This window comes from Cydia strobilella, chromosome 25 (assembly GCF_947568885.1).
Source record: "Cydia strobilella chromosome 25, ilCydStro3.1, whole genome shotgun sequence".
Lineage (NCBI taxonomy): Eukaryota > Metazoa > Arthropoda > Insecta > Lepidoptera > Tortricidae > Cydia > Cydia strobilella.
The window spans coordinates 1122801-1138505 of record NC_086065.1 but is presented as its reverse complement, the minus strand read 5'-3'; the positions used below and the strand labels follow the sequence as shown (position 1 = coordinate 1138505).

The 15705-nt window shown below is 41.0% G+C and overlaps 2 protein-coding genes across 2 annotated transcripts in view; both read left to right on the top strand.

Moving 5' to 3' along the window:
• LOC134752792 (uncharacterized) overlaps positions 1–473 on the top strand; it is a 29657-nt gene extending 29184 nt beyond the window's left edge. Inside the window, exons 18-19 of the mRNA XM_063688504.1 lie at positions 46–134; positions 294–473. Coding sequence (XP_063544574.1) covers positions 46–134; positions 294–468 — 264 coding nt within the window. The 3' untranslated portion in view covers positions 469–473. The remainder of the gene's footprint in view (positions 1–45; positions 135–293) is intronic.
• Positions 474–1195: 722 nt separating this feature from the next.
• LOC134752595 (uncharacterized) lies at positions 1196–15643 on the top strand. The gene is made up of 7 exons (XM_063688264.1): positions 1196–1283; positions 1337–1453; positions 1507–1623; positions 1677–1793; positions 2017–2133; positions 2187–2334; positions 11337–15643. The coding sequence occupies exons 1-7, from the start codon at positions 1196–1198 to the stop codon at positions 12802–12804; spliced, it is 2172 nt and encodes a 723-aa protein (XP_063544334.1). The 3' UTR covers positions 12805–15643.
• The last annotated feature ends 62 nt before the right edge of the window (positions 15644–15705 follow it).

The window sequence follows — 15705 nt, the reverse complement described above, 5'->3', positions numbered from 1 at the left end:
GGTATTCATATTTTAAGACGAAACTTGAAACTGATTTAATTCCAGGCCATCAGAAAGAGGGCGCTTCGGTTGGTGTTTTTGACGAAAATAGCAGAAGCGCTGAGCTGGGATTGGTGGGAACAGATTGCATTTATGTAAGTTATGGATACCGATTTTTAGGTTTAAAGAATTTTATTTCTCAAAACAAATTTTCATAAATGATATAATTAAGAGGTTGTTTTTGTTAGTATATATTATCAGACGTTACTGATTATTTACTTTTTGTAGGTTTTAATTTGAAATATGATTCCCAGATACGAAGAAGGCGGTATTGCAGCGCCAATAGTAACTTTCATCCGCACTGTAGTGGTGCACTTCAACAACCGAGACTGTTGTCTCAACCTGTACGGCGCTGAGGCCCCGGTGTTCGAGGCCATGTTGGAGGCTAAGGGGGGCATGCTTGCTGTGGAGTTTAAGCAGCCCTCGTAAGTATTACTAACATCCCAGCCCTTATAGAAACTTTCATCCGCACTGTAGTGGAGCAACTCAACAACCGAGACTGTTGTCTCAACCTGTACGGCGCTGAGGCCCCGGTGTTCGAGGCCATGTTGGAGGCTAAGGGGGGCATGCTGGCTGTAGAGTTTAAGCAGCCCTCGTAAGTATTACTAACATCCCAGCCCTTATAGAAACTTTCATCCGCACTGTAGTGGAGCAACTCAACAACCGAGACTGTTGTCTCAACCTGTACGGCGCTGAGGCCCCGGTGTTCGAGGCCATGTTGGAGGCTAAGGGGGGCATGCTGGCTGTAGAGTTTAAGCAGCCCTCGTAAGTATTACTAACATCCCAGCCCTTATAGAAACTTTCATCCGCACTGTAATGGAGCAACTCAACAACCGAGACTGGTGCCTCAACCTGTACGGCGCTGAGGCCCCGGTGTTCGAGGCCATGTTGGAAGCTAAGGGGGGCATGCTGGCTGTAGAGTTTAAGCAGCCCTCGTAAGTATTACTAACATCCCAGCCCTTATAGAAACTTTCATCCGCACTGTAGTGGAGCAACTCAACAACCGAGACTGTTGTCTCAACCTGTACGGCGCTGAGGCCCCGGTGTTCGAGGCCATGTTGGAGGCTAAGGGGGGCATGCTGGCTGTAGAGTTTAAGCAGCCCTCGTAAGTATTACTAACATCCCAGCCCTTATAGAAACTTTCATCCGCACTGTAATGGATGAACTCAACAACCGAGACTGGTGCCTCAACCTGTACGGCGCTGAGGCCCCGGTGTTCGAGGCCATGTTGGAAGCTAAGGGGGGCATGCTGGCTGTAGAGTTTAAGCAGCCCTCGTAAGTATTACTAACATCCCAGCCCTTATAGAAACTTTCATCCGCACTGTAGTGGAGCAACTCAACAACCGAGACTGTTGTCTCAACCTGTACGGCGCTGAGGCCCCGGTGTTCGAGGCCATGTTGGAGGCTAAGGGGGGCATGCTGGCTGTAGAGTTTAAGCAGCCCTCGTAAGTATTACTAACATCCCAGCCCTTATAGAAACTTTCATCCGCACTGTAGTGGAGCAACTCAACAACCGAGACTGTTGTCTCAACCTGTACGGCGCTGAGGCCCCGGTGTTCGAGGCCATGTTGGAGGCTAAGGGGGGCATGCTGGCTGTAGAGTTTAAGCAGCCCTCGTAAGTATTACTAACATCCCAGCCCTTATAGAAACTTTCATCCGCACTGTAGTGGAGCAACTCAACAACCGAGACTGTTGTCTCAACCTGTACGGCGCTGAGGCCCCGGTGTTCGAGGCCATGTTGGAGGCTAAGGGGGGCATGCTGGCTGTAGAGTTTAAGCAGCCCTCGTAAGTATTACTAACATCCCAGCCCTTATAGAAACTTTCATCCGCACTGTAGTGGAGCAACTCAACAACCGAGACTGTTGTCTCAACCTATACGGCGCTGAGGCCCCGGTGTTCGAGGCCATGTTGGAGGCTAAGGGGGGCATGCTGGCTGTAGAGTTTAAGCAGCCCTCGTAAGTATTACTAACATCCCAGCCCTTATAGAAACTTTCATCCGCACTGTAGTGGAGCAACTCAACAACCGAGACTGTTTTCTCAACCTGTACGGCGCTGAGGCCCCGGTGTTCGAGGCCATGTTGGAGGCTAAGGGGGGCATGCTGGCTGTAGAGTTTAAGCAGCCCTCGTAAGTATTACTAACATCCCAGCCCTTATAGAAACTTTCATCCGCACTGTAGTGGAGCAACTCAACAACCGAGACTGTTGTCTCAACCTGTACGGCGCTGAGGCCCCGGTGTTCGAGGCCATGTTGGAGGCTAAGGGGGGCATGCTGGCTGTAGAGTTTAAGCAGCCCTCGTAAGTATTACTAACATCCCAGCCCTTATAGAAACTTTCATCCGCACTGTAGTGGAGCAACTCAACAACCGAGACTGTTGTCTCAACCTGTACGGCGCTGAGGCCCCGGTGTTCGTACGTTTTTACGTAAGTAATATATTTACAAACAGTAAGACTTTTTTTTATGGAACGGTTTGGGTTTGGGTTTTATTAAAGAATTTGCGATTGCGAATTTGCGAAGGTCTTCATTTTAGGTAAAAAAAAAATGCTTTCTTAATTTTCGTTTGTCTGTCCGGCTTTTCTCCTGTACGGGTCGTATTACTCCCCAATTTTTTTTTAAATTTTTCTCAATTTTCGTGAGATTTTTTTTATCAGTCTATTTTTAGATGTTTTTTCTCAATGGCGGTGCCGGATTAGCGAGGTCTACAGCTCACAGTGCTACTAGATTAATGAATAAATAAATATTAGTTAGTTAAAGTTAATTCTAAAATCTCCATTAAAACATTGTCCGTTAGAGAAGCCCAGAAAATAGTATCAGCCTGGCTCAGCTCCCTTACGTATGAGGATATAGAGGATCTCATGAAAGTAGTCAAGTAATTATATTCACTATCAACAAAACACACACACACACACACACGCACGCACGCACGCACGCACGCACGCACGCACGCACGCACGCACGCACGCACGCACGCACGCACGCACGAACGCACGCACGCGCGCACCTAAACAGTACCTATACACCCAAAATTGCACATGCATCACCTGTAAACCTAAGTTTAGTTATGTATGTAGTTTTAGTTTCACCCTGTCTTAAATTTAGCTTTGTAACTAGTATTATTGTTATTACCTACTGATTAGTAACTTCTTTAAATTTAAGTATAGTGTCTTATTGGCATTTCGCACAAATCATGTCACAGATATTTCGTGTCTGGATTGGTTACCTACGTGACAGGCCACGCCTAGTGTATGCATAAATGTACATAAATTGTCCCTTAGTTTTAAGACCAGTTAATTTTTGTTTCTGCCTAATTCTTGGTGTACAATAAATGATTTTAACTTTTAACTTTTTAACTTTTTAACTTTTATTATAGGGACATTCTTAAATAAATAAATAGAAAAGCAGATACCTATATTTGGATATTGTCACATGTTTTTTTAATTCCTACAACCTACAATCTTCATATCTCCCTACTTTGTTACAGAAAATTAATAATAAGGACGTGAACGGTTAAAGAAGAGATAATTTTGCTAAACTCAAAGTTAGTGACAAAAATAACGATAGCAATATCAAATCAAACAATAACAACAAAGATGTAAATATGAATGATGATAATAAAAAGGCTCCCCATGAAATGGATACTTCAAAATTGTATGGGATTGCGTGAGGTGATGTTAAAGATACAGCCAGCACTAAAATTAAAATTGCGATAAAATAATACATTAAAGATAAGAAATCTACTAAAAGCGATGCATCACATAGGGGTATCTGACCCTAAAAGCTGGCCTTTTATTTGTTGACATTTTTAATATTAATTGTATTGAAATATGCTATATACACTATATTTATTTTTTATTTTGATCAGGTTTTACACATTTTTAGCTTCATTAGGGTCGGATAATTTGTATAATTTACAGTTAATACAAAAATCATTATAAATTATGTTTATTTATCAAACTGTTAATATAAATTATTACATGCATTATTCAGAAGATACGTCCCATCCTTCCTAACCCGTAATGTCACCGTTGTTTAAGAAAGGGGCAAGTAGGTAATTTTGGAAAATATTTGTCAGATCGTCAAGACAGCACCACTAACCTTTCCGGGAGATGGGATCCGCAGACAGGACTCGGGCAGGGCACAATTCTTCAGGTAGGTATCCGAATTCACGAGGTTCACAAGGAGCACCACACCGGCGGCCAGGTGCATGTCTATTTTACGTCTGTCATAGGTCGTGTCAACTAATTAGATGGCCGCGCGGGCGGGGTGTGTGGCGAGGGGGGGGGAGGGGACAAATCTGCATACATAGATAGTATTTTGAACATACCCCCGCCCTAAACATCACCATGTTTACGAGAGAAGAAAAGATATATACATATGGAATTTGTTGCATTCTGGAATGGATTAATTGACAGGTTTATCAACGGGTAAACGAATAATCCTATTGGTGGGCCTGGTCAGTACGCCGGTAGCCGTCCGGACTTGTACCACGCGCACAACGCCGTCCTTCCCAGGACGGATTGATATGATGCGACCGCGTCGCCATTCTAACGGAGGAACATTCTCTTCTCTAAGGAGTACTAAGTCCCCAACGACGGGGGGCTCTGTATGTGATGCCCATTTAGGCCTTGTCTGCAAGGTACATAGATATTCTGTTTGCCATCGTGACCAGAAATGTTGAAACATCTGTTGCACCAGCTGAAATCGGGTGAGCTTATTGGTTTTAATATCCTGTAGCGGATATTCAGGAATGGCAGTAAGGGGTTCTCCAATAATAAGGTGTCCTGGTGTCAGAATCTGAAGATCGTTAGGGTCCGGCGATAGGGGGCACAAAGGCCGAGAATTAAGGGCCCCTTCAATTTTTGTGAAAACCGTCGTAATTTCTTCATACGTGAGGGGGGTATCTCCGACTACTCGTTTTAAGTGGGCCTTTGCTGATTTTACGGCCGCTTCGAATAGGCCGCCCCAGTGAGGGGTGGTCGGGGGATCAAAAATCCAGGTAATGTTTCGTTTTGCCATCTCTGAGCCTATTGTATATTTGTTAAGGTTTAGGAAATTGTGAACTTCAATAAGATGATTGTCCGCGCCTACATAATTTCGTCCACAGTCTGAACGTATAAGGGAGGGTGAACCGCGTCGGGAGGCAAAACGTGTGAGTGCTGCGAGGAAGGCTTCGGTAGTCAGGTCCGAGACTACCTCGAGATGGACCGCTTTAGTCGCAAGACACACGAAGATACACAGATAGGTTTTTAAGAGTCTCCGGTTACGTACAGCTTGTACTTTCGTATAAAACGGGCCAGCAAAATCTGTACCGACTCCCTTAAATGCACGTGCGACCGTTACACGGTCTTTTGGGAGATCACCCATGAAAGGTTGTTTCGCGATTGCATTTAAACGATAACAAGGCAAGCATTTAAATACTGTATTATTTATTAGTCGTCGAACTGACAGGATCCAAAATTCACGGGCTAATATACTATGTAACGCGCCAGGTGGGGCATGTGAGTTTTCTATGTGGTAGTGCAGGATTAGAATTTTCACGAAATTACCAGTTTTTGGGAGAAGCAAAGGATGACGTGCATCGAATGGTAAATCAGAGTGCCGTATGCGGCCACCTACTCTGATTAAACCAGTTGTATCAAGAAAGGGATTTAACTTTTGAATAGGGGAACGAACTGTTAGTCCACGTTTTAAAAGATCAATTTCTGTGGTGAAAGAGGTAGTTTGTACAAGCCTGATGAGGAAGACAAGGGCATTTTTTCTTTCAGTTGCAGTCAGGAAGGGGGAGGTATCCCGGTGGTTAGGTGATCGAGCATTTTTATTAAACCTAAGAATAAAACCGGTTACGCCAATTAGTTTCTGGAATGAGCTGAAGCGTTCTAGGAGAAAGTCAGGACTTGGAATGCAACTTGCACTGGTGACTAAGAGACAACGTAGTCCAGGAAGTTGTGCGATCGGGCACAATTTGTCAGATGGCCAACTAGATGGTGGCTCTAGCAACCACTTCGGACACCACCAGAGTGGGTGATTTAGGAGCGCACGAGGGGATAAACCCCGGGAGGCGCAGTCGGCAGGGTTAAGACTGCCGGGAACATGTCTCCATATTGATGGGATTTCAGCATTTTTAATCTGAGATACGCGATTAGCTTCGAAAGTTTGAAGTTCATGTGGTGAAGTATTAAGCCAGGCAAGAGTAATTTGACTATCCGTCCAAGTATAGATGGCGTCTAACACTATTGACTTCTGCAGACAGGAGACAACGTGTTGGACTAATTTTGAAAGGAGCGCAGCTCCCTGCAATTCCAATTTTGGAATTGTGAGACGGGTCCGAACTGGGGAGACCTTTGTCTTGGACATTAACAAATGAACGGAGGAATTATTTTGCTGATCTACAGCGCGAAGATAGATTACGGCAGCGAATCCGGCCTCTGAGGCGTCACTAAAACCATGTAAAGTATAAGTCTGAGGTTTCGGGGGGAAAATACATCTAGGTATTGAAATCTGTTGTATGGTACTCATCAGTTCCTCAGTAAATGTTAACCATTCGGTCGTTAGCTCTGGAGTAAGTGGGGCATCCCAATCAAGGCCCGAAAGCCATAGCCGCTGTATAAAAACCTTGGCTTTAAACACGATGGGTGAAATCCAACCGCTGGGGTCAAAGGTACGAGCTATCAGAGATAGCACCTTTCGTTTAGTAGGGCATTTATCACAGTCTACGCGCGTCGTATATGTGAATGCGTCAGTCACGGGATTGAACTGGACTCCAAGGACCGCTACTGTTTGGGGATTTTCAACATCTCGGATTGTATGAAGGGGTTGGAGGTAATCAGGGGGGAGGTCATTTAACAATTCTGGCTTGTTTGAAAGCCATTTCCGCAGTTCATAACCGCCGGCACGCATTACAGATTGTAATTCAATTTTAAGGTCACGAGCTTCTTCAAGAGTTGAGGCTCCTGTCAGGCAATCGTCAACATACACGTCGGATTCAATTACCGCAGCTGCGCGAGGGTACTTGGAGCGTTCTTGTTCCGCCAGTTCAAGAAGTACGCGAATCGCAATATAGGGACTTGATCGCAAGCCATAGGTATTGGTATTAAGTTCATAGGTAAGGAGAGGTTCCGAAGGGGACTCGCGCCATAAAATTAACTGAAACCGCCTGTCCTCGGGATGTATCCACGACATTCGAAACATCATACGGATATCAGTAACAAATACAATTGCATGCCTAGGAAAATTTAGAAGTATGTGGGTAATATCTCGCTGTAACTTGGGACCTGTGTGTAAACACTCATTAAGAGATATTCCGTTCGAGCTTTTACTGCTGCCATCAAAAACTACGCGGAGCTTTTCACTGTCAGAAGCTTTAAATACTCCGTGGTGGGGTACATAATAATGTTCTACTGAACGCAAATCTACGGAGGATACTGACATGTGATTTAAACTCTGATATTCGCGCATGAATTCAATATATTTTGATTTTAGCCGTGGGTTCATTTGTAACCGCTTCTCTAAGTTAAGGAATCTTTTTTCAGCTATGCCGCGGGTCTCACCGAGGGAGGGACGATCACTTAAGAAGGGCAATCTGGTTACGAAGGTACCGTCAGAGTTTCTAGTAGTGGTGGTCTTAAAAAGTGTCTCACATTCAATATCTAAAGGGTTGGGTTGAGGTGGTTCAGGGGGTTCCTCTATTTTCCAGAATCGCTCAACGACTTGAGTTAAAGAGAGGGCAGTCATAGGGGGCTTTGAGGTAGGGAAATTCGTAACTGGCCCAGATAGGATGTAACCAAAATTTGTTGATATAGCTGTTAGACCACAGGGTTGTAGTTGAATTACGTCGGATTGTAAAAGAGATCCAAAAACATCGGCTCCTAATAAAACATCTATTTGTCCGGGTTTATAAAATAAAGGATCGGCGAGGTGCAGTGATCGTGTTGCCGATCGGACAGATAGGGGCAGTTCCACATCCGGGTGGATACCGGCAATGGTATCTACAACCATAGTTAAGGTGACCGTAGTAAGTGGTGAGGAGGAGTGAACAGGCTTGAACGTGACAGGGATACAATCGCGTATTGACAAGGCGGGAATATTTCCAATGCCATAAAGTACCATTGGCGACGAGGGGGGAGGGGTTAAATGCACATTGAGCCGGGTTACGGCTAAGTTACAAGTAATCATACAACCTTGGGCACCATTATCAATCAGAGCCCGTGCTTCAACGTAATATCCGTTAGATGTTTTCATATGAATAACAGCAGTAGCGAGTACGACCAGATCCGGGTTTATAATTATTGAAGCACGAGAAGGGAGTGGGGGAGGGGGGCTGTCTAGTTAATGTTGACTCTCGCGGTGAGAGCCCTTATAAATTTCATGCCGAGAAGGGCGTGGAGACGCTGCACGCCTATCTCTACTAGTGGTAGGGGTAGGGGAACGCACATCACGACGAAAAGGTGGTGAAGAATACCGGGTAGGGGAGTGGTTTGGAGAGCGGTGCCATGTCCTAGAAGGAGATGGAGGGGGGGATGCACGGGGTGAGGTCGGTGAAGTAGGACGGGGTGAAGAACGGTTCATGACGTAATAGCGAGCACCCCCGCCCGTGCGAGGGTGGGGGGAGCTAGGTCTGGCTGGTTCAGGAGAGCGACGAAAGGCAACCGACCTATTCTGCGGGTTTCCACGAGGGTATACCGGGTTTCGCGGGTCATTAAAGCACAAAAGCGTGTGATGGGTAGGACGGCGGCAAGTACTGCAACGATAATCACGCGTACACGATGCGATTGAGTGTTTATCTAAACATCTATAACACAGGCCATTTGATTTTACGAAATTCGAGCGGTCGCGGGGATTCATATCCAGAAAGTCTCGGCACTCACGCAAGTAATGAGTTTGGCTCGAACACATAGGACACTTCGATGAACGCTCGTTAGATTCAACGACCAACGCATGACGTGAGTCACGTGACTCACGTGGGGCTCTCGGCACCGTACCGGTTTTAGAGTAGGAAGGCGCGGCATCCACCAGAGAGGTATTTCCGACGTTATCGTGGTGCCGGCATTCTTCTTCTAGAAAATCTATAAGCTTATCAAAGGTGGGTAGATCCCTTTGGCCGTCCCCGTGGCGGCGTTCAAAACGTGACCTCAAGTCCGCGGGAAGTTTTCCAAAACAAATGTGAACAAGAATATATGACCAATGTTTCACAGGTAATTCGAGTCGCTCTAAACAACGATAGGCAGTAAGTAAAGGATTGAGGAAACTGGCGCGTAGCCCAGTCAACCGAGGACTAATTTCGGGCAGGCATATTATTTGGGAAATGTAGGTATCGGCAAGGACGCGTGTATTATGGTATCTTCTTTTAAGAAGGTCACGGGCTACACAATAATTACCGGCTTCGACTTTCAAATGTTGTACCAAACGTTTTGGTTCGTCAGATAAGGCACTCATTAAATAATGCATTTTATGGGTAGGTAATAAATCACTTCGAGTGTCAACGACGCTGTCAAATTGATCAATAAAGCTAATCCAGGCGTCCGATCGCCCACTAAACCGTGGGATTGGGAGATCAGGTAGTTTTTGGGGACGCGGCGGGAGGTCATAATCAGCGGCGACAATAGTGGCCCTATCGGGCACCGAACGCATTGGAGTACTCGCGGAGATAGGGGCGACTATTTCGTTACGTTTCACTTTAATATCGACAACTTGCTCGCGCACTGTCCTAACGAGGCCTTCAACATAGGTATATTCCTCCACATCTATGGCCTGATCTAATCCGCCGAGGAGCTGGGCACTAGCTTCCCGAAACTCCTTATATTGTTCTTCAAGGTCATTTACATAAACTATAAGTCGAGCGCGGTCTGCGGTATTAAGTTGTGAGTGTGCATTCGAAATCCACTGACTAGTTAATCTTAAAGTCCCGATTGACTGTCTATAATCTGGAGTTTCCGTGAATAATGTTGATCTAATTGTATCGTTTTCTCCACCCATTTTAACTCAAGCGATAAACAGCAGTTAGCAACAGGGAAATTAAATATTAATCGTAGGACACTTTAAATTGTAACTTATTAACTTGCAGATAAGGTCGAATTGGGGAGCGCAGTGGTTTGCCTAACATAAATAATTATAATTACGTAAAAAGTGAACAATTCTATTTTGCAGTCAAAATACTAAGGGGTTTTAAAGAACACTAGTTAAACGAATTACTTTTAAGGAAAACGATCATATACCTATAGCATTGATTTAATTGAAGGTAAATTTCAATTCCACGTGGTAACTACTAAAACTTACAGGCAATATTGAGCCGTCGGCCCTTGAAATAAGGTACTAATTACCATACGGCGGTCGGGTTAATCTAAAGATGAATGGATTGCAGGATACTGTTATAACATTCCAGAATGCAATTTTACGATATAAAACTATGGATAATTATGGTTAAACGGGGGAATACAATTAAGAAAAGGGGGTATAAATGACTTGATGAGGGGATAAAACCACGCTCTGCTACCAAAAATGTTTAAGAAAGGGGCAAGTAGGTAATTTTGGAAAATATTTGTCAGATCGTCAAGACAGCACCACTAACCTTTCCGGGAGATGGGATCCGCAGACAGGACTCGGGCAGGGCACAATTCTTCAGGTAGGTATCCGAATTCACGAGGTTCACAAGGAGCACCACACCGGCGGCCAGGTGCATGTCTATTTTACGTCTGTCATAGGTCGTGTCAACTAATTAGATGGCCGCGCGGGCGGGGTGTGTGGCGAGGGGGGGGAGGGGACAAATCTGCATACATAGATAGTATTTTGAACAACCGTCATCTTCAATATCTGGTGTTGTATCATAATAACAATCGTTCTACTGTGTGGTTTAACAAATCTTGCAAATTCGCTTCTGCACATGTTGCTGTCACCCTGTATGCTTCTTGGTAGCATTCTTTTTTTTTCTTTGCAAAATAGTGTAACAGGGATACAGTTTCTTATCGCTTGTACGAATGATTTCATACTGTTTCCTGCACCTCCTGCGCCAGCGATTGCGAAGGTATTCATTTTAGATTGAAGTTGAGCAAAATGCTGTTGTAATTTTCGTATGTCTGACCGGCTTTTTTCCTGTACGGTTCATATTTCTCCCCAATTTTCGTAAAATTTTGTGAGGATTTTTTTAAATCAGGCATTTTTAGGTTTTTTTCTAAATGACGATCCGCGAGGTCTACAGCTCACAGTGCTACTAGATCTAATGAATAAAAAAGCAGAAACCTATAGTCGGATATTGTCAGATGTTTTTAAATTCCTACAATATTTATAACTACCTACTTTGTTACAGAAAATTCATACTTACCAGGACGCGAACTGTTAAAGAAGAGAGCCTGCCTAATAATTTTGCTAAACTCAAAGTTAGTGACAAAAATAACGATAGCAATATCGAATCAAACAATAGCAACCAAGATGTAAATATGAATGATGATAGTAAAAATGGTCCCCATGAAATAGATACTTCGAAAGAATTAAATACCACTACTATTGCTGCTATTGAAAATATTGATAGCTCTAAATTTAACAGGATTGCAAGAGACGAGGTTAAAGATACAGCTAGCGCTAAAATCGACGTCAACATTAAAGATAATATAATAAATAAGAATTCTGCTGAAAGCGATGGACCAGATGAAAGTAAGATATTTATTCAGGCAATCCTGAATGCCACAAAAGACGAAATTAAAACCGATATTGACATGGACGTTAATAATAATGAAGATGATCATTTGACTCAAAAATCTTATGAAAACGATTTAAGAAGAACAATTCTAGGGGCAAATAGAGTGGAAAATAAAATTGTTGATAAACATAGTAATATAAATATTGAGAACGGTTATTTAAAAGACATGAAAGTAGAATGCGATAGTCGTGATCTGATTGAATCCACCGAAACTAAAGATAAAGAAAATTATATTTTGATGAATATTGAAGAAATTAAGAAGGAAAAGACTGATTTTGAAGCTGATTATCTTAATATAGCGGGACTATCTGATTTAGATAAAGACATACAGGGTTTAGAGATGACTATTTTAAGTGCAGAGTATGATGTTGCCTGTCATGTGAAAAAAGAAAATGATTCTAATGATTATACTAGTGATTTAGAAATGGCGATTTCAGAAACTGATCTGAGCTTTATAAAGCAAGAAATAAACGACGACTCTAATATAAGTGGTAAAAGATCTCACAGTAATTCAATTTGCTCACAAGAACTAGACCCTAAAAAAATTAAAATTAACACAGAAAGTGATGAAAATGTAGTGATAATTAAACCAAAGAATCCAGACGAGGTATTGATGGAAGATATTATAAAAGAAGTACAAACAGTTATGGCTAAAGAAGTAGATAAAACCGGTGGGTTTCTACCGCTACTTAAATGTCATGGCGCTCAAAATGGCGGCCTGATGTACAGTTGCCATGACGACGACGATGTTGCCTGGATAAAAAAAGTAATCAGTGATGCCAACTTAGATTTAGAAATGGTTAATATTAAAGATTTTGGTTTAAGGAAGAGAAGTCGAGAGTTGTTTATCAAAATAAACAGTTACATTCCGGTGGATACAAAGAAAATATTTCGTAAATTTGAAATTTACAATGTGGGGTTAGATACTAAGTTTTGGAAGGTTTCTTACAAACAAACATCTAGTACTTCTGTTATGTTTATAGTTACCGTAGACGAGAAATCTTTCCAGTATATTTCAAATGAAAATTTCTCTCTGTACTGTGGTATAGATAAAGCTCAATTTAGTATTATTTATTAAATCACCTCAATGTACCTGATTTATGTAAGTTTAACACTACCTCACCATATTGTTAAGTAAAGAATATATTTTATTCTTAAATATTAAGTCTGTATATCTAATAAATAAAATACTCCTACTATATTTGGGAGCATATACAAAAGATTAATAATGACAATACTTTGCATTTAACTGTGACCCACAGCAGAGAGACATTTAGTCTACCCTAAAAAATTATTGTAATGTTAATTGTAGGTGAGTAATGCAGATGATCCCGGTAGGCAGGATATTTGATTAGATCCTACCGGATTTCAGATTATTTTTGGTTAGAAGTTGTTAAGTCTTTTTGGCATTTGAATGTGTGCATTATAATGCCAAAAAAGTATGTATACTTTGTATACGTGACATTTTCGTAGATGTTTTCCATGAATGCTACTATATCTAAATTAGAGTTTTTGAAAATATGTATTCTAAAGCTCTCCACGTTTTTCGCAGCCAATAAAAAATATTGGAACGGATATTGGAATGGATAATATGAAAAGCACCTAGTCTTTCTAAGTTTTTTATTGGATTTTAGGTTTAGTTATATTTTGGGCGAAAAGTCTGACTGACTGTTATTTGTTGTTTTTTTATTTAAGTTTAGAATATTTAACCTGTACGATTGTCCAAAGCCTCCATAAAAACCAGATAAAAAAAAAAAAAAAAACCTGTATGATCATTATTGTGCCACATGAACAAATTCTAGTTATTTTTTTGTTACCTTCCCTAAATGTTATACATATTATAGTATGCTTAACTTGTTCGCGTCTTTGCTGTAGACATCGCAAAGTTAAGAGAATCAAAAGCAAATTTTTTGACTGCTCCCTCAAAGGCGGGATGCATTTCTTCAGTCGCTATATGCAGTAGTGAGATGAGACTCACATAAGAATAACGTGATATATACACGGTGGCTAAAAAATAAGTGCATTCCCGTTGCCAGGGAGGTTGTGAGATTATATCATTATACCAAATTATACTGAGCAACTTTTAGGTACTATGGGACCAACCCCAAATTTGCAAAAAAAATATTTCGCTGTTTCATACATTTTGGCTGGTCCATTTTCCATAGGAGGGTAAATTTTTTTTCGCGATTTCGTGGTTGATCCCATAGTAAAAGTTGCTCTGTATAATCCCTAAACCTCCCTGGCAACGGAAATGCACTTGTTTTTTAGCCACCCTGTGTATACACACCCGAGTCGTTAACTTTAGTGGACAGAAGTGAAAAAACACAAATGTATACCAACAGTATAAGCAAACGTTGTAGATTGCTCGTGTATAAAAATGACTTCGATACTAAGTAGATTTTCTTAGGAATTTACACTTGCTCGAAGAGAAAATTAAATTCGTTTTACATTGATTTTCTCTTTCTCAAAAGCATGTAGGAAGAATATCATTCGATATTCCTAAATTACAGGATATTAGTAATACAAAATATCCAACTTTAGCAGAGTAAACTTCTCAAAATTTACAAATAAGAGCTCACAATTCAGTGCTTCACGCGGTTTTTCGTAAACGACCATCAGAAAAAAGATCATTACTAATTTAATTAGTCCTTTTTCTAAAATGTACAACGATATTCCTAAAGAGAAGAAGACGCTCTTACTGGAACAAGTACTCTTTGTTTCTAATAATGAGCGTAAAGTCTTAAATGTTGTCGGGAATATCATCAATGTTACATTATTTCGACTTTTCTTGTAAGAACGCTCTTAAATGTGTTTGACCCAAATATAAAATACAGATGTAAAAAAATAGTGGGTATCGTGTTCTGATTAGTAAAAAGTAGAAGAAAACCGTGAAATCATTTAATGTTAGTATGTCTCACAACAGTTTAAATTCGATTATTTAATAGTAGAAGAAAAAATGTTTTTTTCGCGAAAACAATTTTTTTTTCTATGGGGCAGCTCGTCCAATTCAAAATTTTTCTTCTACTTCTCCTTAATCAAAGCACGACACCGAATATGCCCCAAAATTGATAATATAACATTTTATTCTTAGGCTGATTGATTATCTGCAGTAGGTACTTTTTATACACCATTTTTAGGGTTACGTATCTCAAAAGGAAAAAACGGAACCCTTATAGGATCACTCGTGCGTCTGTCTGTCTGTCCGTCTGTCACAGCCTATTTTGTTCGAAACTACTGGACCAATTAAGTTGAAATTTGGTATACATATGTAAGTTTGTGACCCAAAGACAGACATGTAACGTAAAACATGAAACATGTAACGTGAAACGTGAATTTTAAACATGGGGGCCACTTTTGGGGGGTAAATGAGAAAATTAAAAATAAAAATTTTCAAATTATATCGTGTCAAATGAAAGAGCTCATTGTGAGATCTCAAATATATTTTTTTATGATTTTAGAATAACCAATTTAGAAGTTATTCAAGAAAATAGGTAAAAATTACCATTCCCCCCCTTTATCTCCGAAACTAATGGGTCTAAAATTTTGAAAAAAATACACAAAATAGATCTTTACCTATAGATTACAGGAAAACCTATTAGAAATTGCAGTCAAGCGTGAGTCGGACTTAATTACTTACTTTTTGATCCGACCCCTACGGGTTTTTTAAACACATTTCACTCACGTTTCACATAAAAAATACATTGTTTAAATTTTGTAATGTACGGAACCCTTGGAACTTGCCTCCTATTTCATAAAAAAATATATATAGTGGCATTTTATTCAAATTACACCTATGTTTTTGACATTTTAGAAATTTAAATAGCTTGATATCAACATAAATAGTGTCTGTTTAGTAATTTTTATTTCATCAATACCGTAATACCACTACCCAAATCCTACAAGCAGTGTTGTATAGATTACTAGTGTTAGAAGTTGCGTTTTTGTTCTTTCTGTTGATTTATTATATTTAGTTAATAAA